General features: G+C 42.1%; 2 protein-coding genes across 4 annotated transcripts; one reads left to right on the top strand and one right to left on the bottom strand.

Annotated features, from left to right (window-relative positions):
• Window positions 1-397: 397 nt before the first annotated feature.
• MBLAC2 (metallo-beta-lactamase domain containing 2) lies at window positions 398-7,973 on the bottom strand. Its single transcript, XM_074856420.1, has 2 exons — window positions 7,504-7,973; window positions 398-4,002 (listed from the first exon to the last, which is right to left on the bottom strand). The coding sequence occupies exons 1-2, from the start codon at window positions 7,946-7,948 to the stop codon at window positions 3,617-3,619; spliced, it is 831 nt and encodes a 276-aa protein (XP_074712521.1). The 5' UTR covers window positions 7,949-7,973; the 3' UTR covers window positions 398-3,616.
• Window positions 7,974-8,083: 110 nt separating this feature from the next.
• Window positions 8,084-26,182, top strand: POLR3G (RNA polymerase III subunit G). Of its 3 annotated transcripts, none has more exons than XM_074855688.1 (8): window positions 8,084-8,110; window positions 11,009-11,140; window positions 13,757-13,883; window positions 17,966-18,028; window positions 18,785-18,835; window positions 22,051-22,121; window positions 23,848-23,991; window positions 24,467-26,182. In XM_074855688.1, exons 2-8 carry the CDS (start codon window positions 11,018-11,020, stop codon window positions 24,551-24,553), a joined length of 666 nt encoding a protein of 221 aa, XP_074711789.1. In that variant the 5' UTR covers window positions 8,084-8,110; window positions 11,009-11,017; the 3' UTR covers window positions 24,554-26,182. The 3 variants fall into 3 exon arrangements, with proteins under 3 accessions (XP_074711789.1, XP_074711790.1, XP_074711788.1); XM_074855689.1 differs by lacking the exon at window positions 8,084-8,110 and adding an exon at window positions 8,515-8,602; XM_074855687.1 differs by lacking the exon at window positions 8,084-8,110 and adding an exon at window positions 8,575-9,104.
• Window positions 26,183-26,962: the final 780 nt, after the last annotated feature.

Raw genomic sequence — 26,962 nt, 5'->3', positions numbered from 1 at the left:
ACCTCGGTGTTCACAGAGGTGTCTCCCTCACAGCTCCAACCCCTCCTCCCAGGTTTCCCTTCTTAAATACGTTATCCCGGAGGTGCAGCCACCATCGCTAATTGGCTCGGCCTTGGCCAGAGGCGGCTCCGACTCGGAGCCGGGGGAGCTTCAAGAAGCTTCTCACAGGGGCCACCACTGTAGCCCCCTCCCCTGCTACCAAAACCCCCACCACACCCCCAAACCCAGCACAGGTGTTATAGAAGCTTTGCATCATCTGTCTATGATATGTAAATTCTACTTCAGTCTCTTGCTCAGCACAGAAAACACTGCTAACAGCTTGTAAAGATTTTACACTACGTTTAGGATAAAAAAGTACTCCTCTTAAAAAATACCTAGAAATTACAACAGGACTGCATAGGATTAAAACATTTTTTATTATGATTATCTACGACAAAATTAGTTTTTTAAGAGTAAACTGCTGTTTAACATCGCAGAAGTCTTGACAGATTATAAAGCAAAACTTTCTATCTGATTTTTTTGTCAATTCCCCAATCTACTGAAAGCTGCATTAACACACATTTAGATTTTACAAATAAATCAACACAGTTCTAAATGCCCAAGATGTTGCAATATTTAAACTTACAATGTATGTTTTAAATATTTAATCCAAGTAGTGTTAAAGGGACACTGTAAAACTCTGATGACTAAAACTTGGCAATCCTTAACAAAAATAGTCACAGTTCTTTATACTTAAGATGTATAATTTACCTAGTAGTGAATTTCTTATAGTACAAAAAAAATTTCAAGATCCTCAAAAACTACTTTCAACTGGATTATAGCAGCAGTTTACTAACATGCCCCACATTTTGGGCTGTGTTCATGTAAAGCTCACTTCTGAGCTAGGAAATTATTCCCCAGATTTTGGTCAAGGAGGAAAACCCAGGCAATAGATGTTATCGGCATATACTTAATGGACTTAAGCATGCCTTAATAGGGCGTTTTGACAGTGATCTGGACATTTAAGGATCTTGTAGCCAATACTGAGCACAGATTTAAACACAGATGATGGAGGGTATCTTTGCTTTTGCACTGGCATGCCTGTGAGCCTTCTGGGAGGAGCTCAGGTTTTACAATGCAGTAAAATCTGGCTACAGGGCTTCTAATATTGGATCAAATAAACGAACCAATAGCAGTATAACACAAAAGGCTCATTCAGCGTGGTCTCACTCTCCTGATGAACATTTGCATACAAATTAGCAGGCTGTCAGAAGAGGTGTCTCTGTGCCTTATGGCAGGGGGATATCACCAGTGCTCCTACAGCCTTCTCAAAAGCACAGAGCGATATTACTGCTGGTGTTACCCTGCAGATGGCTAATTTGAAGGAATTCAACTACCATCGGGTAACCTGTGACACCACAGCTTCATCAGGAAAACTGGTGGACCCTTCAGTGCTGTGTATTTCTTCAGCCATTCCAACTTTCCCGCTTGTCACCTCGGATCTGTGCCTCTGAACCCTCAGCTATCAAGAAGAATGTCTGGGCTGCTATGTAAATAGCAGCATGTGTCAGCAGGCTAAAAAAGGAAAACCACACTGTGGAATTGGTTCTGCGCCTCTTTACCGAATGGCTTTTTTGCTTCCCAGGCTAACCTTTTGTATTTCCTCCTCCGGCCAAGTGAGGCCAAGATAAAAAGCTCCTGGCTTCATTTATGACTGAAGTCTGCCCACTGATTCAAACTCCTCATGCAATACAACAATGCACTTGGATTTCTCAAAAAAAAGGGACTGTGATACGAGTGATAACAGGTCTTTCAAGTGCTGCATTGCTGCACCTGTCCTGCCCACTCACAATTTTGCTTCAGCTTGGAGACAGGCACTGCTAACAAGAACTAGGCACATCACAACCTATCAGTACAAATCCTGGTGAAGAATATATTCAAATAGTAAAGGCAGGAGTGCAGTGATCTGTGAAAGGAGAAAAGCATTACATAAGATATGCCTTCATAATTTTCAGACAGGGATGCTTTGTATTTTGCAGCTGTTTTTTTCACCAGGATTTACACCAATAGAAGGCTGTCAACTTCCACTTGCCCATGCCTTAGAGCCCAAACTTTGGGCTCCCTTTTTGTTGGGTATGATGAGAGGGGGGGAAAAAGCTTCCCTGTAAAGTGAAAGCCGAACAAATAAGGCTAAACTGCACTAAAATTTGGGAAAAACATTTGCAGTCTTTTTAGGAAAGTATATATGTCTATATACAAAAATAACATCAGACAGTGTCCTTTTAAAAAAGTTATAGACTGTTAGAATAATTACACAAACTACAACCATTTCAACAGCTTTTAAATATCACACATTCAGTTTTCGTAAGCAAGTTACAACATCATTTAGCATTTCTCAATGTATTCAGCTTTTTTTGGAACAGACTCAAATACAATGCACTTTACTTTTCATAAAAACCATATGCACCAAACACCGAATAAGCAAACAGTGAACAGTTCAAGTTACATTCACTTTGTGGTAACAAGTGTACCGGCTGTTTAATCCAGCAGCTGCAGCAGGGCAAGGTAATGTTAGTGTTTCCATCCTTCCCCTACCACAGAGCATTAACAACCGAGCTACAATCCAGTCACAGAAAAATACTCTTGAACAGCAATAAAACCTTTAAGCTTGTCACAGTCCAGTTCTCCAAATTTACAGAACAACAAACTCTGAAAATAAACTTTTTTTTAATGAGCTCATCAGAAAAAAAACCAAAACACATCAAGCAAGGGCTCAATCCGCTTTGTACAGGCTAGTCTAATACACTAATTCATTAGTTCACAACTTCTCTAATTCCTAACTGGCACGCCTACAAGCAGAACAGTTCCCCAGCCGACGGTGAGAGCGCTCACTCGTGCCCCTCTGCCCCGGCGCAGGCATTCCCTGCACCACATGGGGAAGCGCGAAAGCCTCAACAGTCCGTCTGCTGTTGGATCTGCATCAAAAAGCTTTTTGGATAAGCTGATGTATCTATACCTTCCAGCTTGGAAGTTTGGTCTTTAGCATTTCCATATGTTAGTGGGTTCTAAAGAAACTGCCAGACAGTCGCTTTGCAAAGATGCAGCAGGCACCAAGCGGCAGGTGCTGACGGCTGAAGAATGGCCCTTTCCTCCGTCTGCCCACCGAGTCCTGCCCAGGCACTGCTCTAGCTTTGACCTAACGGCGCTGCTCCCAGCAGACACCATGTCTTAGCATGAGCTGTGTTAGGCCAAAACCTGAGCAGGAGTTGAGTGAATAGTCACAAGCCTAGCGCTACATCCACAAGGTTTCAGGCATGAATGTAAAACCTCTTCTTTTGGCATATATGCATCCGTCAGGATCATAACAAAAATAAAACAATATATTTCAGTCACAGTATGTGTGCAAACATGCCCTGAAAAAATAGAAAGAAAAATGTAGCTTTGGCTAAAGCTACTCACTCACATACTTTTTATAAAAATAGGAATAAAGTAGGCAAAAATAGGGAGAATTTTTGCAGCTCATCTGTATCAATTTGCCAGCTTTTTACTAATGCATACTGCTTTTGCTTCTATCAACACTTTCACAAGCCACTTGTTTTTTTTCAACAGGGAACAGGTCACACAAACCGCACTGTCACTAGGAAGTGACTCTCGAATTTGTAATGCGAAGTGCTATGCTTGCGATGGATCTCATGGCACAAGTTGAAACCTTGTGACAAACTCCAGCCTGCGAAATGTAGTTGGAAGCTAACCGATACAGCCTTTCTGCCCCAAATATGTTAAAGTGCCCAGGCAGTACCTTCTCCACAAGACCTCTGTCCACCAGCTCCATGAGGCGCTGGCAGCTTGTAACGTAGTCACTTATTCTGCTGTAGGGAAGCCAGTCAATCATGGATCCATCGTACACCACGTCTCCGCTGAACAAAATCTTATGGTCTTTGTCGTGTAAGCAAATGCTGCCTCTTGAGTGACCAGGCATGTGCATGACAGTAAGCTGTCGGTCTCCAAGGCTGATCACATCCCCTGCAAACAAGGAAAACATATGCATTTATCGTGTATATTAAACACCATGAAGAATACGACCTACCCATATGCTATATATCCACAGAAAAGAGAGCGGGATATTTATTTTCCTGGTGAGCGCCAAAGAGGCACTTGAAAAATACACTTGACAAAAAGTTAACACAGGCTTGGACTGTATTAATTGAAGCTATTCCCACCCTAATAAACTAAACAATGTGAAAAGAAATGTGACAGAGGAAATAAAACAGGAATCAAACAGAACACATCTAAGCAGGGTCTCCTTTGAAAGTTTACAAAGTAAGTATTTCACAATTTATTATCATTTTGCCCTCACTTAATTCACCTAGAATTGCACTGCTGTTAACTCTGAAAGGCAAAAGGTCTGAACATAAATTGCTGGAGAAGAACCAAGACTGGCCTCCACACACTTTCTTCATCTTACTCAACCAGATATACAAAAATAGAACTTTCTCAACATTATGTCATTTTTTTTGCCATCTTAAATGTGAATGCCTTTTCATTGTAGCCACTGAACTGGTACTTTCAGCAGAAAGCCAGTCTAGGGGTGGAAAACAGGCCAAATAAGTCTGCTTGTAAATTGTAATGGCAGCATAATTATAAATGTGCAAAAGGCATTTACAGGTGGTAAATATGTAAACTTTTGGGCTGTGCAGGGAAAGAAGACCAACAGCTGCTCAGAAGCAGCTCCTTAACAACTATATGAAACATTGCTAAAAGAAATAACATCCAGTACAATGTAAAACATCCAGTACAATGTAAAACAACGCATTTCAAGTTCCATGGAGAACAACAAAAAGTTACCAAACCTCTACCATATCAAAAATCTGAAAGTTACAGATTGCCTCACACCACAGACAGGCATGCCACAAATTTACTCAAAACTCAGCAAGTCTGAAGGTACTTAACTCTTGAAAGGAAGACCTTTTGTGAGAGGACCTTTGGTATTTAACTGAAAAGGATTTTTGAAAATGCTCAAACAGTGTTTGGAAGTCACCGAAGAGCTAACTCCTGACCATCCTGTACCCAACAGGGGAACATTTGCAGAAGCTGCTAGTTTCAAAATTATCAAATAGAATTTTTAGCCAAATTCTCTTTCAGGGAAATGTTGGGGAGCCTTGGCAGGAAAAAGAAGTAGACTTGACTATTGAGAAGACTGTGCAGAAAATGAATGTACTGGTGAATGAAACCACAGTGGAGGTGGTGAAGTCAATGGAGGAAAGTGTTGCAGTGGGTTTCAGACTGCTCCTGGCACTGAAAGGAATACAAAGAAGCAGAATATAGCATGCAAAATTTAAAGAAGCATGCAGAATTTAAGAAAAACTCCTAAATTCTGAAGCTGAAGGGACCACTAAAGGAAACTGTGAGTCCTAGAATATACTAGTTACTAGGAAAACACTAAATGGTAAGGCACAGTACAAGTAGATGCAATTTTAGCTAGAACAGGTGAAATTAAAGGTGCTTGAAACATCTAGTAAGATTAAGGTAATGGCAAAAACTAAACAAACGAAGCAAGTAGAAGCTGCGGTTTTGGACTGTAACAGATTATTGCCCTTGCCCCTGGGCACATTCTGTATTTTCAGTATTACTGGATAGCCTGACCCCACAGCAATCACACACAGTGGAGATGACATGCCACTTCCACACAGTATGTCTCAATAAATGTTATCTTAGAAACTCTGATGTTACTTTGAGAGCGAGTGTGCTTGTTCTTTTACATTATTTTCTCAATAATTCCTCCCTTTTAAAGAAAAAACAATTGAATCTGTTGACTGACTATAGCTGAGTGTCACATCACATCTTCTCTGAAGCCTTCAGTAAGTTCAGTTCTGCTTTTCCAAGCACCTATGTGGGATGGTGTAATACAGCCAAGAAGAGACCAAGTCCCCTGCAAAAGGTGTCACCTGTCTGTCACACTGCTACCCTTTAACTTCTGCTTCACTGTGTTGTACAGTTAGGTTGGTTGTTGCCAAAATAACTTAGTTGTTGTTACTTATGAGAGACAAAATGGAATTTTTTATCTGTAACAGGTCACTTCTGTGAATTTTACATAATTTAGGTAAATTCTGTAAAAATACATATTCCTCGCAGCACGTATTATTTAGGTAACTTCTGTAAAACAAAATCCATATTCTTCGCAGTATGTATTTCAATGAATTGCTTTGTTCCTTACACTGCTATACCTCGATGGTTTATAAATAATCTGGGTCACCAGTCGCCAGAACTGACAGACATGGTGACATACTGTTAGCAGCCTAAGGCTAAACCTGGGATGCTCAATTAATCACTCAAATCACTGTTGAGTGATTTTCATTCTAAGAAAAAAAATCCTGCACCAACAGGAAAACAGGTCAGGCAAGCCCAGGGTATTTTATGCCCGTTTCTCCATTCCTGTCAATATTTTCAGAACTGGTAGAAACAAGAATTTGACCCACTACGTATCTTTTTCGTTCCACATTGAGGCCTGCGGATGGCTTGTCGATATGCAAAGCAGGTTGTGGAGACCAAACCGAAGTGAAAAAATACCGGTTTACGTGCTGCATGAGGGGCTGCCTACCGCAGCTGGAGAAGAGGGGCAGCCAACCCACAGCTGTCACCCCGCGACCCCAGATTCACAATTCACAGAATCATCTCGGTTGGAAAAGCCCTTGCGGATCCTCCAGTCCAAGCATTAACCTCCCACTGGCCGTTCTCACAGAATCACAGAATCATCTAGGTTGGAAGGGACCTTGAAGATCATCTAGTCCAACCGTTAACCTAGCACTGACAGATCCCAACTACACCATATCCCTCAGTGCTATGTCAACCCGCCTCTTGAACACCTCCAGGAATGGGGACTCCACCACCTCCCTGGGCAGCCCATTCCAACGCCTGACTACCCGTTCTGTAAAGAAATACTTCCTAATATCTAGTCTAAACCTTCCGTGGCACAACTTGAGGCCATTCCCTCTTGTCCTATCACTTATTACTTGGTTAAAGAGGCTCATCCCCAGCTTTCTGCAACCTCCTTTCAGGGAGTTCTCAACTCCACCAGATCCCTCAGCGCTGGGTCAACCCGACTCTTCAACCCCTCCAGGGATGGGGACTCCCCCTCTGCCCTGGGCAGCCCATTCCAACGCCCAACAACCCCTTCTGCAAAGAAATCCTTCCTAAGAGCCAGTCTGACCCTGCCCTGCCGCAGCTTGAGGCCATTCCCTCTTGTCCTGGCACTTGTTCCCTGGGTCAAGAGACTCATCCCCCCTCTCTGCACCCTCCTTTCAGGTAGTTGTAGAGGGCCATGAGGTCTCCCCTCAGCCTCCTCTTCTCCAGACTAACACACCCCCCCCCCCCCCCCCCCCCAGTTCCCTCAGCCGCTCCTTATGTATCATAATTCACGAGAACACCCGTTCACGACGCCTTCCCCTCGGGCATCCCCCTCGGCCCCACGCCCGGACACGAATGGAAAGGGAGAAGCTAAACCGCGGGCCGGGCGGCCGCCCTCACCCTCCTGCAGCAGGCGGCTGGGCCGGACGGGCGGGACGCGGAACTGCCGTGCCCGCCAGCCGGGCCGCGGCGGCCGGGCCACCTCCCGGTCCGACAGCCAAGTGACGGCCTCGTAGTTGTCGCCTCGCAGCAGGGCCGCCGCTTCGGCGCTGTGCACCGCCACCTCCTCGAAGTGCTGCAGCCCGCCCGAGTGGTCGAAGTGGACGTGGGTGGCGACGGCCAGCAAAGGCCGCGGGCCGGCCCCCTCGGCCGGCGCCAACAGCCCGGCGGCGCGCAGGTAGTCGGGGAGGCTGCGCAGCCCCAGCCCGGCATCGATCACCACGTCCCGCTGCGAGCCCCGCACCAGCCAGATGTTGGCCCGGTTGCCCGATTCGTAAAAACGTTCTTGGATCCAGAAGATGCCGCCGCCCAAGGGCTTGTGGGCGAACCACTCCAGCGCCGACATGGCCCGGCCGCCGTTCCTCCACGACGAGCCGACACCCGCCCCCCCCCCGCCCCCCTCTCCCCTCTCCCCCGCCTTCAGCGCCGCGGCGGCGGCGACGGCAGGCGGGGCGGCCCCGGGCCCGGCCCACTGCGGCAACCGCGGGCGGAGCGCGGCGGCAGGCGGGTGAGCGAGCGGGGGAGCTTCGAGGGACGGTGAGGGAGCCCCGAGGGACCCCTGAGGGGGTCCTGAGGAGGCCCTGAGGGGGGCTCTGAAGGAGCTCCGCGGGAACTCTGAGAGGACTCTGAGAGAGGTTTGAGGGGACCCCTAGGGGGTCCTGAGGGAACCTGAGGGGTCTCTGAGGGAACCCCGAGGGACCCCTGAGGGGGTCTCTGAGGGAGCCCCGCAGGAACTCTGAGGAGGCTCTGAGAGAGCCCCGAGGGGACCCCGAGGAGGCCCTGAGGGAATCTGAGGGGTCCCTGAGGGGGCTCTGAGGGAGTCCCAAGGGACCCCTGAGCGGGCTGTGAGGGACCCCGGAGGGGGCCCTGAGGGAGCCCTGAGGGAGCCGGGGGTGCTCAGCCCTTGCGTGAGGGGATTGAAGGCGTTGAAGCCCCCTCCCCTGTCGTGACAGGGCCGGGCGCTGCCCGGGGCAGGCGGCCAAGACCATCTGCGGAGGGGGTAGGAAAGCTGTAAAGCCCGGGTTTAGCGCGGGGAGTGGGGGGACCCTCCGGGGGTGACCGGTGGAGGAGATGGTGGTGCAGAGGGTGGAGACAGCAGGGAGAGGGAGCAGGAAAGGGCAAGGGGTGAGCTGGGGGGTGTATTCTCACATGGTAGCGGCTTGTGGCCATCATCATAAATATTTTCACCCTTTTACCTTCAGGGGTGCCAGGTAAAAAAAAAAAAAAAACCAAAAAAACCAACACAAAACCTCAGTATTTAAATTTCAGTCCTTTCTCCTTTATCTGCTCTTCCCTTCCACTGATTGTAACTGTCTCTGAAAATCAAGGATTCGAACACGATCGAGAGTTTTGTTCTGAGGAAAACATATGATAACGAGAGCTCGTCCAAGGGCCGAGTCTCCTCACGCTTGTCGCCATCGTGGGGACTCGGTCTCCGCAGGCCTTTCCCTTACGAAGGCCTCTCCAGCCTTCCCCTGACTGACTGCCCACAGCATCCACAGGTTTGAAGGAATTTTAAAAGCTTAAATCTGAAATTCACCTGCTTGTTTGTAAATGACACACATACTGCCCATAAACGGGAAAATGCTCCCAGGTGCTGCATTGGACATCCTTTGTGGCAGCCAAAACACTAGTTGTTGTGGTAACTTTGTCATGCTTGGTGACTTGACTTGTACAACTCTTTTCCTTCACTATTTCTCTGATCGTCTGTCACTTCATGGTGTCAGTAGACATAAACCTTCTAAGCCAGGATGCTTGAAAAAAACCACAAGTTTCAGTAAAAGTGCAAAGTTGAAATACCCCTAGTTTTAAAGCTTGTTACTTCTCATCAGACTAATGCTCTAGTTCCAGAGAATCTTGCTGAGAATTAATTTTAAAGCAGTATTTTAAAAATGGACCTTTATATTCACTAATGCAAACAGTGTGCCTCTCCTTGCTAGCTGGACATCTCCCTTAACTTTTTGTTTTGTTTTTCCTCTGTTGTTGTTGTTCCCCTTTTTCAGTACCTAGATGATATAATTGCTTATGTTTGGGGCTTTATTGTATCTTTTATCTTTCTCCATTCTGCCAGGCTCACATCTTGCTTTTCATCTTGTTGTCAAATGAGTTTGCTATTTTATTTTTTTTTTTAATTTCCAGTTAATTAAGTGCTCAGGTTTAGCTTTGGCTTTGTTATCTCTCTTAAAATGATTTATTTAGGCCTCTCTGCTTATTTTTAGACAGTCTTCTGTGCTGCTGAGTGATGTGAACATACATAATGTGATTTTGGTTTATCCAAGCAGACCTTATTGCTTTTGAAAGTAATAAGTAGGAAAATGCTTGCATCAACAGGTTTCTCACTGGTATTTAATAAAAAGGCCATTGCTTCCATTTGGGGGAATCTTAAAAGATCTTAAGTATTCATTTCTTTACTCCTAATTGTAATTCTGGACTGGATTCCTTGTAGACAAGTGTATGAGAAGCTGTAGGTATTGTGTTTTTTCTTTTTTGCTGTTTGAACTTGTTACCTCACCTACACACTAATGGTGGGAATAGATGTGGTGATGCCAGTACAGCTGTAAGTCTGGAACAGACACGATCTTACCAAGCAGGGTGCTGCCTTGCAGTGAATGACAAACAGCACATGGGATTTCTGGGCTGATGCCTTGAACTGATCTTTGCATGGTCTTGGAGAGTGAGCGGTAGCACATTGCTTCAGCCAGGCTTCTCTTGGGTCCCATTTCTTGACATCTTCCCTGCAAAAAATATTTCTCATACCTTGCTTTACTGGCCAACCCCATGGGTCATGCAATCCTGAGATGAAGACTGGCCTAACAGTGAAGGTGGTGAGATGTGACTGTAAATGTAGTTTTGCAGGCTATTTTTCTTATCTATCCTTGGTGAAATATTTTAGTTAGAAACAACCTCCTTTTAGCTTGCAGACATGCTGGAGTCCTTTGATGCTTTTGCCTTGAAATTCTTTGCTTTTGGCTCTTTATCAGTACCCAAAACTAGTTATAAAGATAAAGAAAAAAAATAATATGAAGGGTGAAGAAGCCAAACTGTTTTTTGGAGAAGAGTTCAGAAACAGCAGAATGTATTCACAGAAGGTTCTGAGTCCTTGAACATTTTTGTTGTTGTTGTTTCTGATTCTTCTACCCTGATTCAACTCAAGTCAGCACATCTAGGGTTTAGAAGAAGAAAGTTTAAAATTCCTAAGTTAGGAGGTAATTTCAGGCATGCAGGGGGAGCTGGCACAAATGAGGGAATGTACCAAATTTGAAAATGGTTTGCTGTTTAAAACGGTCTTTGAGAGTGCCTTTAAAATTACTGTAATCTTTGTTAGACATTAATTTTATAGGTAATGTATACATGCATTTGATACATGTAACGAAAATAACTCTTTAAAAATCTGTAATATTTTCAGTAACTCCAAATGGCTGGTAGAGGAAGAGGAGGAAGAGGACGTGCTGCACTTACCTTCAACATCGAGGCTGTTGGCTTTGCTAAAGGTGCAGCTCTGCCTGAGGATGTGTTGGAGCCTCCAGCACCGTACCCTGTAAGTACCACAGGTACCTGAGAGCACGCTCTCTGTGTTCAGGGAAAGTGTATGCACTCTCCTGTTTAGGTAAGGTAGTTAGATACATGAACAACCCTAAGCACTTTAAGTCAGTTTTGAAGTATTTAATGTAAATCGCTGTTTTTCTTATTATTACATCCTGTCCCTTTGCTAATTGTTGTATCCTGCATTTAACTAGGTTGCTTACAGGATGTTCATTCGTTAAAGCCCTCCTTGTGGTTTGGTTTTCTGGGCATTGCAGTAACAGAAACACTGGCTATCTGAACTTGTTTGCAATTAAGTTAGACTAGTCTTTGAAGCTGTGAATGGATTTGCTCATTTTAGAAATTTACTGTCGATGCAAACATAAAAGATTTTGGATGATTGTCTTGTACCTCAGCAGCCAACATTTGAAAATAGTTTGAAAATCACTGGAAAATATTTTATGTAATCAAGGAAACATAATTGACATTTGGCATTTGGGATGTATTTGAAAATGAAAGAGCGTTTTCTGACTGCATTTTGCTGTGCAGGGAAGCTTGGGCAATTTTGAGGCAGAAAAATAGTCTTACCACACTGCAGTTTTATGTAAGGGAACTTCCCAATTACGTCAGGATTTCATCAAGGTGCACAAAATTTTTCTCAATCTCACGTTATGATACAGAACTTGCAGGTTTGACGTATATTTGGTGCTATGCTGAGATTTCTCCAAATAGTTCCTTCACTTACTGAACCAGATGTCATATATCCTCTTAGTCCACCTTGTTATGGAGGCTCTCAAATAAACAACCAACCACCAAAAATAAAATAATTATTAACACAGTTAACTAGCTCTCCATAAATTACAGGTTGAAATGTCTGTGAGAGGAGAACAGAACAACTTTTTAGGGTTTAACGGCAACCCAAAACGCAGAACAAAGCCCCACTCCCTAGGGTTTAATGGCAACGCAAAACGCTTTATCACTCACTTGATAAGTGAGGACTCTCAACCTCGAGGACCTGCTCAGGGCAGCATCCCGACCCAAGGCACCTCGAGGAGTTTCCTTGGGCAGCATCCTGACCCAAGGGGAGAGTCCTCAACCACAGCGTGCAGCTCCAGGGGACAAGCTCAAAATGGCTCCCCTAGGGGACTCCATTTATACCCAGGCCCAATCTGACCTGTAGTCAATAGCGGCTCCCATTGGCCAAAGGTCCCAACTACCGCGAGGCCCTGAGAACAAAGGCAGTCACGAGCTGCTCCACTTCAGCAGCCAAGAAGCTGCTTTCATTGGGCAGATGCACCTGTCACACACCTTCATGATTAAGTTGTGTGATTTCATTGATACTAAGCCGTCTGTAACTGCTCCTAATGTGAGTGTTGCAGTCTGCTTGATAGCACGGGGAAACTGAATTCTGGGTGAACTACAGCTTCTGCAGGTACTTTCAGCAGTGGATCAGCCTTGCAGGGGAATTACTAGCCCCAGCATATCTAAAGTATACCATGGAGAAGTTAAAGATGCTTCCTTCCTTCCTTCCTTAGTTTCAGAACTAAGTTAAAATTGCCAGGGAAATCTAGTGCCACTCAAAAAAAATCAAAGTTAACCCAGTGGCATAACTAGGGTTGATAAAAATGTCAAGAGTTAAATTTGGCATTTGGTCAGTTACCAGAATTATATTACAGATGGTGACTGACTCACATTGAAATTAATTCAAGCAGTGAATTGTTCCTGTTGCGTATTTCTAATAGACACATTTTGAGTTCTTAGGAATTTCCTTTAAATGCAATTAGAAACCCAATTAAGGACCATCAGCTTACCATTAGCAACATTAGTGATTTAAAACGCTGGCAAGCTAGAGAATACGGCTGGAAGCAGTAAACTCCGTCAGTGATCCAGCTCTGGGACTTGTGGTAGCACTTTGTGCTTTGCAACCTGCCACTCAGGTATTGATTGTGCACCAACTGTTGTGCCAGAGAAACATCCATTCTTTGGTTCTCTTTTGGGCTTTAGTGTTCTGTGCATTCTAAAAACAGTTTTCACTTATCTATCTTTCTCATTTTCAAGATTCTTAGTTAAAAAAAAAAAAAAAAAAAAAAAAATCCAAACCTTAAAAATTCATTTAAATTCAGCGGACAGAAACTGAATTGTGTGAGGACCTGTGTGCTACCTGGTTGTATGACAATGTAACCTGACAACAGTCATGGAACGGGTGTCCATGTTATTCAGAGTAATCACACCTAATGTAGTTAAAACACTGTTACAGAAGAGGTTAAGGCCAGCACTACTCTGACTGAAGAGAGAAACAATGGTTTCTGAGTAAGTTAGGGTGATGTGAAAAACTGCTTTTGGCAATTAAGAGCTTAGCGTGACTATGAATGACTATTTCACAGTTTTAATACTTTTTTTTTCTTGTTTTCTTGATACATTTTTGCAGAAAGATACAGTGAAGCCATATTAGGTATCCACCTAGTTGTAAACATAGTTATGTATGTCAGAAGGCCATAAAGTATACTTGCAAAGTAACATAATGCATAGTTGCACTCTTCTGTGATTAGCTGTGTTTATTGTAGCTTTTTTAGTGTTCCTGTATATTTGATGGATATTAAGACCTTATAAATAATAAACATAATTTGTACAGAGTACAGACAATAAGCCAGTGCCTCTGAAAACTGGAGAAGATGAAGATTACATGTTGGCCTTAAAACAAGAACTTAGAGGAACTACGAAAACATTGCCCTATTTTTTGACAGTAGAACATCATGAAGGTTTGTTTGTGTGCTTTTTATTTATATCTTTGGTAGTTACTGTTTTGTGAAGGATGATGTAGCGAAATGCATGCGTTGAAAATGTATTTTGTTTTGAGTTTTTTTTGTTGAAAATGTATTTATTCTCATGATAATGAGAATAAAAATTGACAGCTTAAAATGGTAGGGAATTTTTCTGCCTTTACGCTTACTGTAGTTGTAGGTCACACCTACAAGTGCTGCAACTAGAAAGCAACTACTGTGTGAAAAAGAGACATATCAAACATCTATTCCATTTGGTACACCGTGAGAAACATTGAGACCAATTGTATTCAGTCTTTTCAATTGTATGCTAACCAATACCAGTGAAACAGGCATTTCTGCATGTTAAAATACCCTAAAAAATTTGTATTGGAGCAAAGAAATTCGTAGTAAATAGTAGTGTTGAGATTCAGCTTCCATTTTAATTGTGTAAAGACATACTTAAAATAATCAATGTTATGTTCAATAGCTGGACATTCTAAAAGGTACTAACTTTTTTTCCCCTAAGTCCATTCAGGAAGGATTGGTAAGTGTTACTGACAAATCCCCTGAAATATGAAAACTGAGATGAGGATAAGTGGTTTACTGAGGTTTGCATTAGAAGCAGAGCTGGATGAGAAGTGAAAGCTTGATCTTACTCTCTTGAGCTAAGAATGTCTTTTGCTTATATGTAATTAAAAATTAACCGCTTTGTTATTGTTTGACAACAATAAATGCTCCGCTATACTTGACATCCAGTCATACATCATTACACTGTTAAAATCCAAGCTTCCTGGTCAGAAAACTGAGCTGGTGGGAAAGAAGGCAAGAGGAGCAGGGTAGGAAAACTTTTAATGTCTGTTTACCTTGCTGTGGGTGTATTGTAAATCTAGCCATCACAGGAGGTTATTATTGTGAGGAGTGCTTATTTTTGTTTGTGATTTTTGCCTAGTTCTGTCATCCTCCTGAGTGCTTGTTCTGAATGGTGTAAACAGCAAGTGCTGTTACAGGAAAATGGAAAATACAACATATCAGGAAATGCTGCATGTGTCAGACCCTAGGCCCAGTCGGTGCAGTAGGCAGTCGCTGAAAAGCTTTATAAAAATGTTTAAAAAATCTGCTATCTTGTCATGATTTTGAGTAATAAGAGCTGACTTGAACTCTAAAACATGAAGTTTATTTCCATGCCAAAGCCATCAGAGTATTTTCTGACTGAGTATTCATGATGTTGATACGATACAGGTACATAGTTCAGTCCCCCCTCTGAATTTCTGGTAATTTTTGTTGGTGGTGTAGTGGTGAATTCTCGAGGGTTTTGAGACTTTGTGCAATTCTTTTTTTATTAGGCTTTGAATGTAACACTGATTAACACACCTTATTGATTGTCCGCTCATTCTTGTACGAAAGCACTGTTTGAAACACCACAGTGTGAGCAGTGAACACGCTGCTGACCCCAAAAGGCAGAGTATTCCCTCTGACCTGCAGCTGGAGCCCTGCAGCCACCGCGACACATCAGGCAGCTGGTGCAGCACAAGCACAGCCCAGGGTGGACCCTGACAGTGCAGCCAGTAGAACCTTGGTTATGAGGCAAGAACAGGTCCAGTCTTCATTTCCAGATCCCTTTGTGGTGGTAGAATTCCAAATTACTCTTTTATCACATCTCCTCTTTCATCGGAGTAAACAAATTCCGGTCTCTTTGGATTCTCATCGCACTCGAGGCTTGCCGTGCTCTTGATCAGTGTCAGCCTTGAAGTTTGTTATTTCCGTTTGAGACACAAAAAAAGAAACTGCTATGCCTGAAAGCCACCCAGGGTTACTTGCAAGGAACCAGCCGCTTTATGAGAACATACCTCTCTTTTCCAGCTTTGCCTCACGTGATCGTTCTTACTGTTCGCCTCAAAATTGTCTTTGTTTCTGCAGCCTTCTTTCTGAGATGAAGTGCTCTCTCTCTATTGCTGAGTATGCCTCTTAGTAGAACTGCCAGCTTTGAAGACTCTTTTCCTACAAAAACTGGCAGTTGCAGGGGAAGTGGGTAGACAGCCACTTGATAAACTCAAATAATGCTTCAAGTGTTCTCATCATCTCCCCAAGGGTAGTTTGAGGTAACTTCTTACTGAACCTTTAGCTGTACAAAAATGCCCCATCGGAGAGGTGAGGTATAATTAAATCAGCGGTGGTCTGCAGCTTAAAAAGCTTGCTTTCATCTCAGACACAGTATGCAGTTGTCTCTGGCACTGCATTATGTGGCAGAAGCAGCCTAGCTCTAAGAAAATCACTTCCCCCAGGGTAGATGGTTTTTAACTGATCTTTTCTGTTACCTGGTTTAGAGTCCTTTGCTCCCCTGTATTTCATCAAATCGTCTGGTAGGACTAAGAGGGAGGCAGGAGGGGGACTGTGGGCAGGAACGTCTTGAATTAGCTTTGCTGCAAGAGCAAATGGATCGTTTTAGACCCTCAGCACAACATCTACGAGCCAAATGGTCCTTTGAAGTGTGAGAAGGGAAACATTTTAATTAGTTAGGACATAGCTATCTATCTTTCTTTCATTATTCAGGTAGTAAATGAAAGCCACGTCTAATACTATCTGGCAATTTTGATGCATTAGTGTGCCATAGAGAACAGATTTTCATCATTCATTTCAACACTCATTTGAGTGAGTAGCAGGCATGTTCTACACTAAGTTCTCTATTTTCCTCACTTTATAAGCTATGAATCATTCATATTTTTCCTGTAGGTATATCTGCTGTGACTGGGTGACTGTCACTGTGGCAGTGGTTTGGAATGAATTCATTAGCTGTGAGTGGCGAGAGTCAGTCAGACGTATTTTTTTGCTGATGGCATCAGCAATTAGTACTTCACTGAAGAGCCTCGAGCTGAAATCAAAATTACTAGGCTCTTTCCCTCTGTGTGCTGACAGTTTCCCAACAGCATCTCTGAAGGCCACCTACATTAAATGTCCCTTGAGACACTGTAATTTTAAATGCAAGCTCTTCATTGCACAGTTTTAAGTAGGTCTTCTGCTTACCCTCCTCATAACTAAGTTTAAAATGGAGCTTCATTTCTGGTGTCTTCCTTCTCCCTTCCTTTTTTCTGGTGAGTATCTTGGAAGTCTTTGACTGTAAAAGTCACAGTCTGTCTTTGTTACCATTTTTTGTACACTACCCACAAAAATTATCCTTGTTTGCGTAGTGAGTTATTAGTGCAGTCAGAAGCAGTAATTTTCCATTCAGTGGATTTTGCAGTTGGGCATGGTAATTTGGTAAGAAAAAATGGGACTGATTTAAAAATACTTAAGTTGTGATATTGTTTTTGTCATTAGAGATTGTACAAAAAAGTTTTTCTGCAGTACAAACGGATGTACTTACACTGCATAACTACTGTAATATTTACAGTGCATTTCTCAGTTTAGTTAAGCTGGAAAGAGGTTAAATGGACTGAAATGTGTTGGTGCTGTTTAGGACACATCTCTGTTATGCTGTAAAGCTTTGCCATTGCAGAAGTATTTAAGGTCTTGGGAGCTAATTGTGATCAGTCTGAAACGCAGCCTTCTGAGACCTGGGAATTCTGGGTAGTTTTAGGATTAGCACAGTGGTGGTAAATCTCACTGACTGGTTTTGTAGCAAAGGTTTGATTGTGAAACTGTTGAATAGTAGAAGAGTTTGCGTTCATTTGATGTTTCAACCTAGCTTACCTGACTGTATCTGCATTTTATGTTTTCATGCTTTCCAGGGATAGAAGTATAAATGATAATAATTTTAGAGGGGTTTTTCTGGGGCTTTTTTTGGGAGGGGAGGGAGTGTTTTGATCAAAAGGAGATACCCAAAAATGCAAAACAATATTCGGGGTTTTTGCCTTTTTTTGTACTTACTACTTAGAAATGATTAGTCCTCAGAATTATGAGAACTGCTCAAAGTAGTGACATGAAACTGTTTTTTAAGTGTTTGACAACAGCACAAGAAAGTGTTCAATATGGGATTAAAAAAATACACTGTATGTTTAGTTATGGGAAAAGATCAAAGACAGTGTCTGGATTTGCCTTTTTAATTAATTGAATTCAATAACTCTTTGTATCCTTCTCTATAGTCATTGAGAGGTATAGTAAAAGGTACCAGGACAGTGGAAAGGAGCATGCAACATGGACCCCAGGTAATATCTGAGATTATCAAAGGCTAATTCTTTTTTAACCTGTGAAATGTTCTGCGCTTTTAAATGTTTGATTCATTATTTTTCAAGCAATAAGAAAGTACGCAAATCCTTACCAAGTCATGTATTCCTTGTTATGCCCTTCACATGTTTTCAAATCAAGACAAAGTATTGTTTTGTCCAAAAAAAAAAGGAAAAAAGGATCTGATTTTATTTATTTACTCAGTTGAAACAACTGGTTTGCAGCAAGGATGCAAGCTTTAGCTCTCACTCTAGCTTTGCTTCTTCCTTACTCGCCATGCAAATACCAGTTTTGAACTGGGAGCAAACACTGACGTTGCTAAAAATAACTCAATCTGATGTCTCAGTCACAGGTAGCTGGGTTTTATAACATTAAAATTCCACAACCATATCTGTATAGCTCACTACTGCAAACCTAATTATAGAATGTAAATTGAAGGGTATGTGGGCCACTGGAAGGGCTGAACTTTGTCTCTTTGGGGCAGATGCCAGTTGTCATTAAGTGGGTGGAATGCCAGTCCTCACTGTTGTTCCTCACTTTAAAGTACAGCTAGAATTCCATAAAAGAGTTGTGTGATAAAACACTAATTCCATGAGAACTGTGTGCTAAGACACTTAGGCATGCTCGTAAATAGGGTCAAGCACAACAGGGGCCCCTACCTTTCCTTGGTGGGTGGCAGGGGGAGGATTACTGCTGTAAATCATAATTCATGTATATTAAAGCTATTTTCTGAACAGATTGGAGAATACTCCCAAGAGAGCTTAAGCCAAAAGAAAAGACCAAAAAAGGTATATTATATATTTTTTAAAAGCATTTAGTACACACTAGTTGACTGATAGAAGACATACTGGAGCTGGTTATGGGGAAAAAAAAATGGTAGAAATGTTAATTAGTCTGAATAATCAGGGCTTTTGACAGGTTTTTTTTCTAAATAATTTACTAGTCTGCCAGTCTTCTGTGGTTTTTGCTTTGCTCTGTAGGGTATTTTAACTTACTGGAATAGATTTATCTTTCTTTCCTGCCTCTCATAGTGATGTGCAATATTAACATATGAGATATGTAGCAGTGAAAGGTTAAAAAAAACACAAAACTTTTTGGTTTGAAAGTTTGTATATTTAATCAACACTCATCCTATTTAATGAATAGCTGGCTGTTCAGATTTTCTTTATATCTTGGGTTTCTCAGTTATCTTGTTTATGATTTTGCTGACTTTTGCATTTTTTTTAAGCCTTTTATATGAGATTCAGTGTAGGTTATTTTCTACTTCCCCTGGTTTTACTTTCTTTGTTTATTTTCAGCTTTCTTCTGCAGGATTGTGAACCAGATCCTTCAACAGCAGTTGGAGCTGGTATTGGTTCTTACAGGAAAAAACTTTTTTATTATACAGCATCATATGTGTATTTGTTTTTCAAAGTGTTTTCTAGCATGCATGACTGTTATTTTAAGTTCTCTGTAGAAGTCTGTTGCTCTGTTGATGTGAAATAACACTTGACCTCCTGTATCTAGCTGTTTGTTATATATAATTGTTTACTTTCTTGTTCTCTTTGTCCAAGTCTTTCATGCGTCATTTTTCAGTTCAAGGATAAAATAGAAAAAGAAAAGGGAATGTGCAGTAGTCCTGGAGACTGGCTCAGCTGGAAGCTTTGTTCCTTTTAAGAGCGTCATCGAGAAGCATGGTACTAAAGGTAGACTGCAAGATTCAACTGAAGATTACATACTTACTTGCAAAATCTCTAAAGATGAAACCACTACATACCTGCTTTTTTTTTTTTTCAAAAGAAGAAACTGCATTGGCTTTTATAAGCCTATATGCAATAATTAGCTCCCCAGGATCCAATGAAATCATAAATGCCAATTTATTATTCCTTGTTACAATAATGTTGTGATTGTCATAAACAAAGAGAGAATCACTGCTCACTGTGGGGGATTTTTCCTCTTTCGTGCCAGTTTCTCTGTTTGCTCTTAAAAGTACATTTTCTTACATAGCTGTAATGGCAAAGATCAGCTGACCATTGCAATTTGATTGTGTAAAAAAAAAAAAATAGGTTCCTCTAAAAGCAAAAATCACGTGCTTTTAGCTTTGTGGGGGAATCCTGATGATACAGAAGCCCTAAAAAAGTTGTATGACTCAGGAGGTTTGTAAATAGCTGATCAGTGACACATTAGCCCTTCTGGTAGGTCTCTCCATTGTATTTTGAGGACAGCCATCTTAGGTGGCTTTGTAAATTGCGGGAGTGATTTTGGGAATGTGTACAGGAATGGCTTCATTTTTACACACCTCTCACTTTGGTGGTGCCTGGCAAAAACAACCAACCAAACAAAAATGATAAGAAAAGCATTGACTGGGTTCAGCTCTTGTAGGCCAGCTATATGCATATGTATATAGCAATCAGATGTATACATTTACACCCAAGTACTTTGAGAACAGGTATCTGGAGAGATTAGATGCACTCCATTGCACCTCTAAGCTACATGGATGTAAGGAGCTATTTTGCTTGATGTAAGGAGCTATTTTGCTTGAAGTTCTACTAACAATGGGTCAGTGTCTCTAATTTTATGATAAGCTCTGGGGACACCCAGCATTTAAGGAAAGATCTTGCATGTCTGTTTCCATTTCCAGGCTGTTTTGTTCTATAGGCATTACCTCTAAAAGCCCTCAGGGGTTTGTGCAGAAATGACAATTTTGAATCGCACTTTTCACTTGTTTTCCTTAAAAGCCTACTTCATTCTGGATGTGTTTGCTTTGATGCTGTTCATATGTTATTACAGAGCAGCTTGACTCCCCTCAGCTCTGTGCAGTGCTTTTGTCATGTAATCCCTTCCTAGGCACAACACTGAAATGTAATGCATGCTATTTATGACAAGTGCTTTTGACAAAATACAGTTGTCTTCTTAGCAGCTCTCAGTGTCGTGCTTCCTTAAGTATTAGGCCAGATAAAATACATAACCACATCTGGGTTAGTATCTGTTCCAGAAAGGATCTCCCCTCCATCGATGCACGCTGGTTTTTTTCTGATACCACTTAGTGCAGCCTAGCATAAAAAAGGGGCAACTCACATTAGCTTGCCTGAAGATGCCTTGCCCCTCAGCAGCTGTAGCTACACCAATATGGCAGATCATGCAGGCAGTTTTACCCTCCTGAGAAGAGGTAATCCATGTCAGGAACAGTTCTGTGTTGTCAGTTTTATGTGATCGTGCTGACTATAGCAGGAGAGGTGAAGGACAGCTGCACTGTGGAAACGGGATGTCTCACAAGCTCTCTAAATGCTGTAACATCTCTGGCTCTGGAGCGGTTTGTTTCTCCTCATCTACCAGTCCAACTGTGCTCATGGAACTGGGGCAGCCTTAGTTTAGGGTGCTGCAATCCGGGTAGCTCTTAGCTGGCTCTGTGGAATGCTATTTTTGACCTTTGCTCCACTATATAGTTGGATTGTAGGGAGTAACTTGATAATGTTCATGAATCAAGGGACTAGGTGGAAATACGCACTGTGGACTCATGAGAGCCAGCGGTGGTCCAGAAGCCTTCTAGCTGCAGTAACCATGCCTACTGCATTGGAGCTAATAAACTGCTATCTGCCTTTTTTTATCTATCTGTCCAAAGCACCCAGCTGTCGTGAATGTGTTGCAGAAATTAGTAACATTAACGACTTGTTATCCTTTCAAGATGAGGAAAAATAACAGTTGAGATTTTGTTCTAGTTTTTTAACATACCATGAGTATCTAGGTGAAAAGTATTTTGTGAAACTAAACGTCATACTCTGGCCAAACCTTCGGTCAACTGTCTGTTTGAAGTGAGATTCAGACTGGCCCTGTAGGCATCACTTACATAAATTGGGCATTTACACCTCCAGGAATGATGTAGCTCAAAGTCTAAGGTAATTTTAATACAGATAGTATGGGATTTCCATGGCATACTCAAGATGTAAGTTCTTAAGAGCAAGTAAAATAAGAGAATCTGTGTTCTTCCATATTAAAAAAATAATGGTGTTGTATTTTATTTCAGCAGGTGCAAAACCAAAAAAGGCAAAAAGATCTGAGCCTAAAAGTAATCTGGAGGTATTGAAAAAAATTGAGGTAAGATGTGTGTACTACTCCTAAATTGTACAATAGAAATTGCTGAAGGAAAATTAAACCTTTGGTATGTGTGTTGATGGGAGTGTTGATCTGCTGGAGGGTAGGGAGGCTCTGCAGAGAGATCTGGACAGGCTGGAGCGATGGGCTGAGGCCAACTGCATGAGCTTCAATAAGGCCAAATGCCAGGTGCTGCACTTGGGCCACAACAACCCTCAACAGCGCTACAGGCTTGGGGAGGAGTGGCTGGAGAGCTGCCAGACAGAGAGGGACCTGGGGGTGTTGATTGACAGCCGGCTGAACATGAGCCAGCAGTGTGCCCAGGTGGCCAAGAAGGCCAATGGCATCCTGGCTTGTATCAGCAATAGCGTGGCCAGCAGGGACAGGGAAGGGATCTTACCCCTGGACTCGGCACTGGTGAGGCCGCACCTCGATGACTGTGTTCAGTTTTGGGCCCCTCACTACAAAAAGGACATTGAATGACTCGAGCGTGTCCAGAGAAGGGCAACGGAGCTGGTGCAGGGTCTGGAGCACAGGTCTGATGGGGAGCAGCTGAGGGAACTGGGGGGTTTAGTGTGGAGAAGAGGAGGCTGAGGGGAGACCTCATGGCCCTCTCCAACTCCCTGAAAGGAGGGTGCAGAGAGGGGGGATGAGTCTCTTGAACCAAGGAACAAGCGACAGGACAAGAGGGAATGGCCTCAAGCTGCGCCAGGGCAGGGTCAGACTGGCTCTTAGGAAGTATTTCTTTGCAGAAGGGGTTGTTGGGCGTTGGAATGGGCTGCCCAGGGCAGGGGGGGGAGTCCCCATCCCTGGATGTGTTTAAGAGTAGGGTCAACCTTACGCTGAGGGATCTGGTGTCGTTGGGAACTGTTAATGTTGGGTTGATGGTTGGACTAGATGATCTTCAAGGTCTTTTCCAACCCAGACAATTCTGTGATTCTGTGATTCTGTTTTTTTGGTACAAATGGAATAACCAAGTGTAGCCACTTTCCAGCCTTGTCTTGTTAATCTGACAGACAACTGTTCTGCAGTGTGGTAGCACAAGGCAGGGGATAGGGATAGAGCCTGGCTGTGGAGAAACAATTTTCTTTGCTCCTGTTTGAACACAACAACCAGTTGTTCTTCCCTGGGTAGCGATGCAGCCAAATTGTGAACAGCGCAGCTACTAGCAGAGCTTCTTGAAGGCACAGTTGGTGCCAAAGTTTTTTAATCTATTGCTGTTTCACCGAGCTACTGCTGTTGGGAATTAAACAATGTAGTAAGTTGAGAGGGAAGAAACATACAGAAAGAGAAACTTAGGAGGAAAGCGACCTCAGTTTTGGAGGCGGCTACCCACCATGAGGGAATGGGAAGCTTAAAGGTGAAACAGCCTTGTATTTTTTCTCCTGGTAATCCATCTGTTGTTTGGTACAGGTACATTATTATGTACAGTATGAGGTATTGCTTTATCAAGTATGACATTACTGTCAATTATTCTAACAGTGGATGATAAAGGGAAATCATCTGTTACAAAAGACACACTTCTTTAGTCCAGTTTATGCTTGATCAGGTAAGTCCTTGTGAAGTTCTTGTGCTTCACATCATGTTTTAAATACCAACAAAAACCATTGTGCAGCATTGTTATGCTTGTTGTCTTGCTGTTAACTGCAGCATAACGTTTTGGTAGGGTGGAGGATGTGCTGTTGCAGTAACACGGGATTACCTTGTGAAAAAGATTGCCTTGTGACAGGAGTTGGAAGGGAAGGATGATGAAGACGAAAAATCTGAAGGTGAAAAATCTGAAGACGAGAAAGACAAAACAAAAGAGAAAGAAGGTGAAGATGATGAAGAAGCAGAAGAATCAGAGGAACATGATGAAGAGGAGCATGAAGAGGTATGTTAATTTTCTTATTTACACAAAGTCAGATCCCACTCATTGAGTAGTGTGTTGGCTGTCAGCCAGAGAAACACCCCTTGCTTCTCCAGTGCTGAGGGAGAGCTGTAGTGAGAGCCATTATTAGATTAATTTTCTTTGTTGCACTGTGTTGTGTTGCACTTAATTTAAGTGGGTGATTTAGACTTGTTACTCCCAAAGAGCTCTGAAAAAAAGATCTTGCAAGCATGTGTCCTGCCACAATCAATACATACAGTTACTCATTTTCATCACTAAAACTGTGATGACTCTTCTGCTTTTGTAGATATCAGAATTTCATTACAGTGTTTTCCTTTTTCTTTACCAACAAATAAGGAAAGAAAAAACTCCTATTAGTGTTTCAAAACATGGGTGCTCAAGTGCAGTTTAAAGCATGTTTCTTTCACAAATTGCCTCCTCCACAGATACCATGATTTTTTTTTTTTCTTTTGCTTAGGAAAATGACTACATTGCTTCATATTTTGAAGATGGAGATGACTTTGATGCTGCCAGTGATGACAATATGGATGAAGCGACGTATTAGCTATTGTTTCTAGGTGGTACACTGCTCAAGCCTTACACTACTTGAAGTAGAATTCTGGAGGCAGGCTGAGTATCAACAGAACTAATGCTTTAGCTCTGTGGGTTTTAAGTATACTCTCCAGAAACACGTTGAACAATTATTTTTAATTGTACGAGGCTGTAAAACAGGATGCGGGATCCTTTGTTTTGTTCTTTTGCCAAATATTTTGCAGACATACGCCTTTTTTAAGGTTCTCTGCAATTACTACTGATGGAGTGAGCTGTATGCCATGGTATTGCCTCTGCACAGAGAAAGAATGTATGCATTTTAATCAAAATTGTGCCTAAGCATTTGCACTACACAGTTCTACGCTTTAGCAGTCAAATCTTGAAAATAATAGTGAAATTCTTGATGACTGCAGCAAAAAGAGATATGGCCTTTACAGACATAAGCTGCTCATATTTGGCAGCTGTCTTCTGAATTTGGGTAACTTCCGAATTCAGGTGACTGAAAATAATTGACAACAGAGCACTTTAATATAAACTGACTTGAAATGGCCTTAGTAATATGGACAAACAACATAATGAGAGTATTTTGAAGAGCTATTATTCTAGTTAACTGTTACTTTTAGTATTTTGGTAAAAAGGGACTGTAATATTTAACAATGTGTTATCTTTTTAACTATACATAAGTAACATAAGTAAGTAATAGAAGTAATAATTAAGGGTAGTTTCACTTAGAAAGAATATATGTTAGAATTTAAGACTGAGAAATTATGGAATCCTGATTTTCACCAGTGGCACACAGATTAGTGATGAGAATGTCATTCTTTCACCTCAGTTTCTCTGCCTCTTAAGGGGATACTAACTTTCTTACCTCACAGAGCTGTTAAGTGAGATGGCAGATGACAGCTATCTATGTCATGGTTAATGCATCTATTTACTTTCCTACAGAACAAACAAGGCAGAAACTTAACAGATGGCAAACCAATACAAAAAAAACCCCAAAATGTAGGGAAAGATTGTGAAGTATTTTGATGCATGAGGTTTTAATTAGGGAAACAAGACAAGAATGTCAAGAATAGCTAAATCAGAATGTTTGGAAACAGCAATTTTAAGAACCAACAACTGAAGCATAGAAAATTTTTCCTGAGATTAAATACTTGAAGAACACAGTGACAGAGCATTCTGTGTCCTGTGCTCCTTTGATGGTCAAAGTATCATTGGTCAGTGTTACTATATTACTATTGATCAGGGTTGTTGTTTTTGGGTTTTTCACTTGCTTAAAACATTCTGTTCCTTATAACCAGTGCTGTTATTTGGTCTAATGAAAGAACAGTTTTAAAACAAAACCAATTCTTTTATCAGCAAAGGAAACTACAGACTTTTTCCTTGCAAGTTTGCTTTTCTGTCAAGCAGTACTTTACCTCACCGGTGACTGGAAAACAGCACTGCATTATTCCATGAACTTCTGTGTGAAATAATTCATTCCTTAAGGTGTAGCTTTCATGTGTTCTGATGAAATACATACCAGTTGTAAAAGAAAAGAAACTAAAATGCTGTGCAGGTCACACTTCAGAGCATACCCATTTTATTTTGAAGTGTTCATAGCTATACAAATAATGTTTAATAAACATTCTTCTGCATTGCATATGAAGTGTATTCTGTCCATCCGTTTAACACCACACAGGCCAGCAGTTGTTTCCTGAACAGGTGTGCCTGCTTCTTGCACGTGATACACCAGAGAGACAGAAGACGTTCTGAACAAGGTAAGCATCTTGAAAATCAACTTTGCCTGCCTCAAGTATAACAAGTGTTATCTTCTACTAGCTGTTCCCCCCCATGCAAGGTGAACGGCGAGGCTCCTTGCCTCTCACACAAGGATGCAAACAGGTGGCTTTTGCCGGAGACAGAGCTGGGAGTTAACACTGGAAAAGCATTACTGCATGAGTTACAGTTTGGTCACAAGCTGTGGCTTGCCTGAGTAGGTTCGATACCTCATTTTGTAGCAGACACAAAATCTTGAGGAGTGATGACTGTCTTCATTCGTCATACTGCTAACGGGAGAGACAACTGCCTCGTGCTGTACTGTTCAGAAATAGTACTCTGGCAGAAATCAGATATTTTTGAGACCTCTAAAAGGTGAACTATGGTCACCTCTGACCTCCAGATAGACCCTCTAGGACTAGTTTAACAATGGCAGCTAAGCCAAGGCTTCTGAAGAGGCAGAGTTCTGCAGTGACACAGCTCTCTGCTGAGGCACTTCTGCACTGAAACGAGGTGGTGCTGTTAGAGGCGTAACAGCTTTTTTTATAAAATGATTTTCCAATTGCTTAGAATTTATTGCAAGACCATAATGCTGATAAAACTTAGACCATTCTTTGGGTCTCACCAAATTTCAGGTTTGGACAGGCATATATTCAAACCCTAC

The sequence above is a fragment of the Strix uralensis genome, chromosome Z, assembly GCF_047716275.1.
Source record: "Strix uralensis isolate ZFMK-TIS-50842 chromosome Z, bStrUra1, whole genome shotgun sequence".
Classification (NCBI taxonomy): Eukaryota; Metazoa; Chordata; class Aves; order Strigiformes; family Strigidae; genus Strix; species Strix uralensis.
The sequence above is the reverse complement of the archived record's forward strand: the minus strand, read 5'-3'. Positions and strand labels throughout refer to the sequence as shown.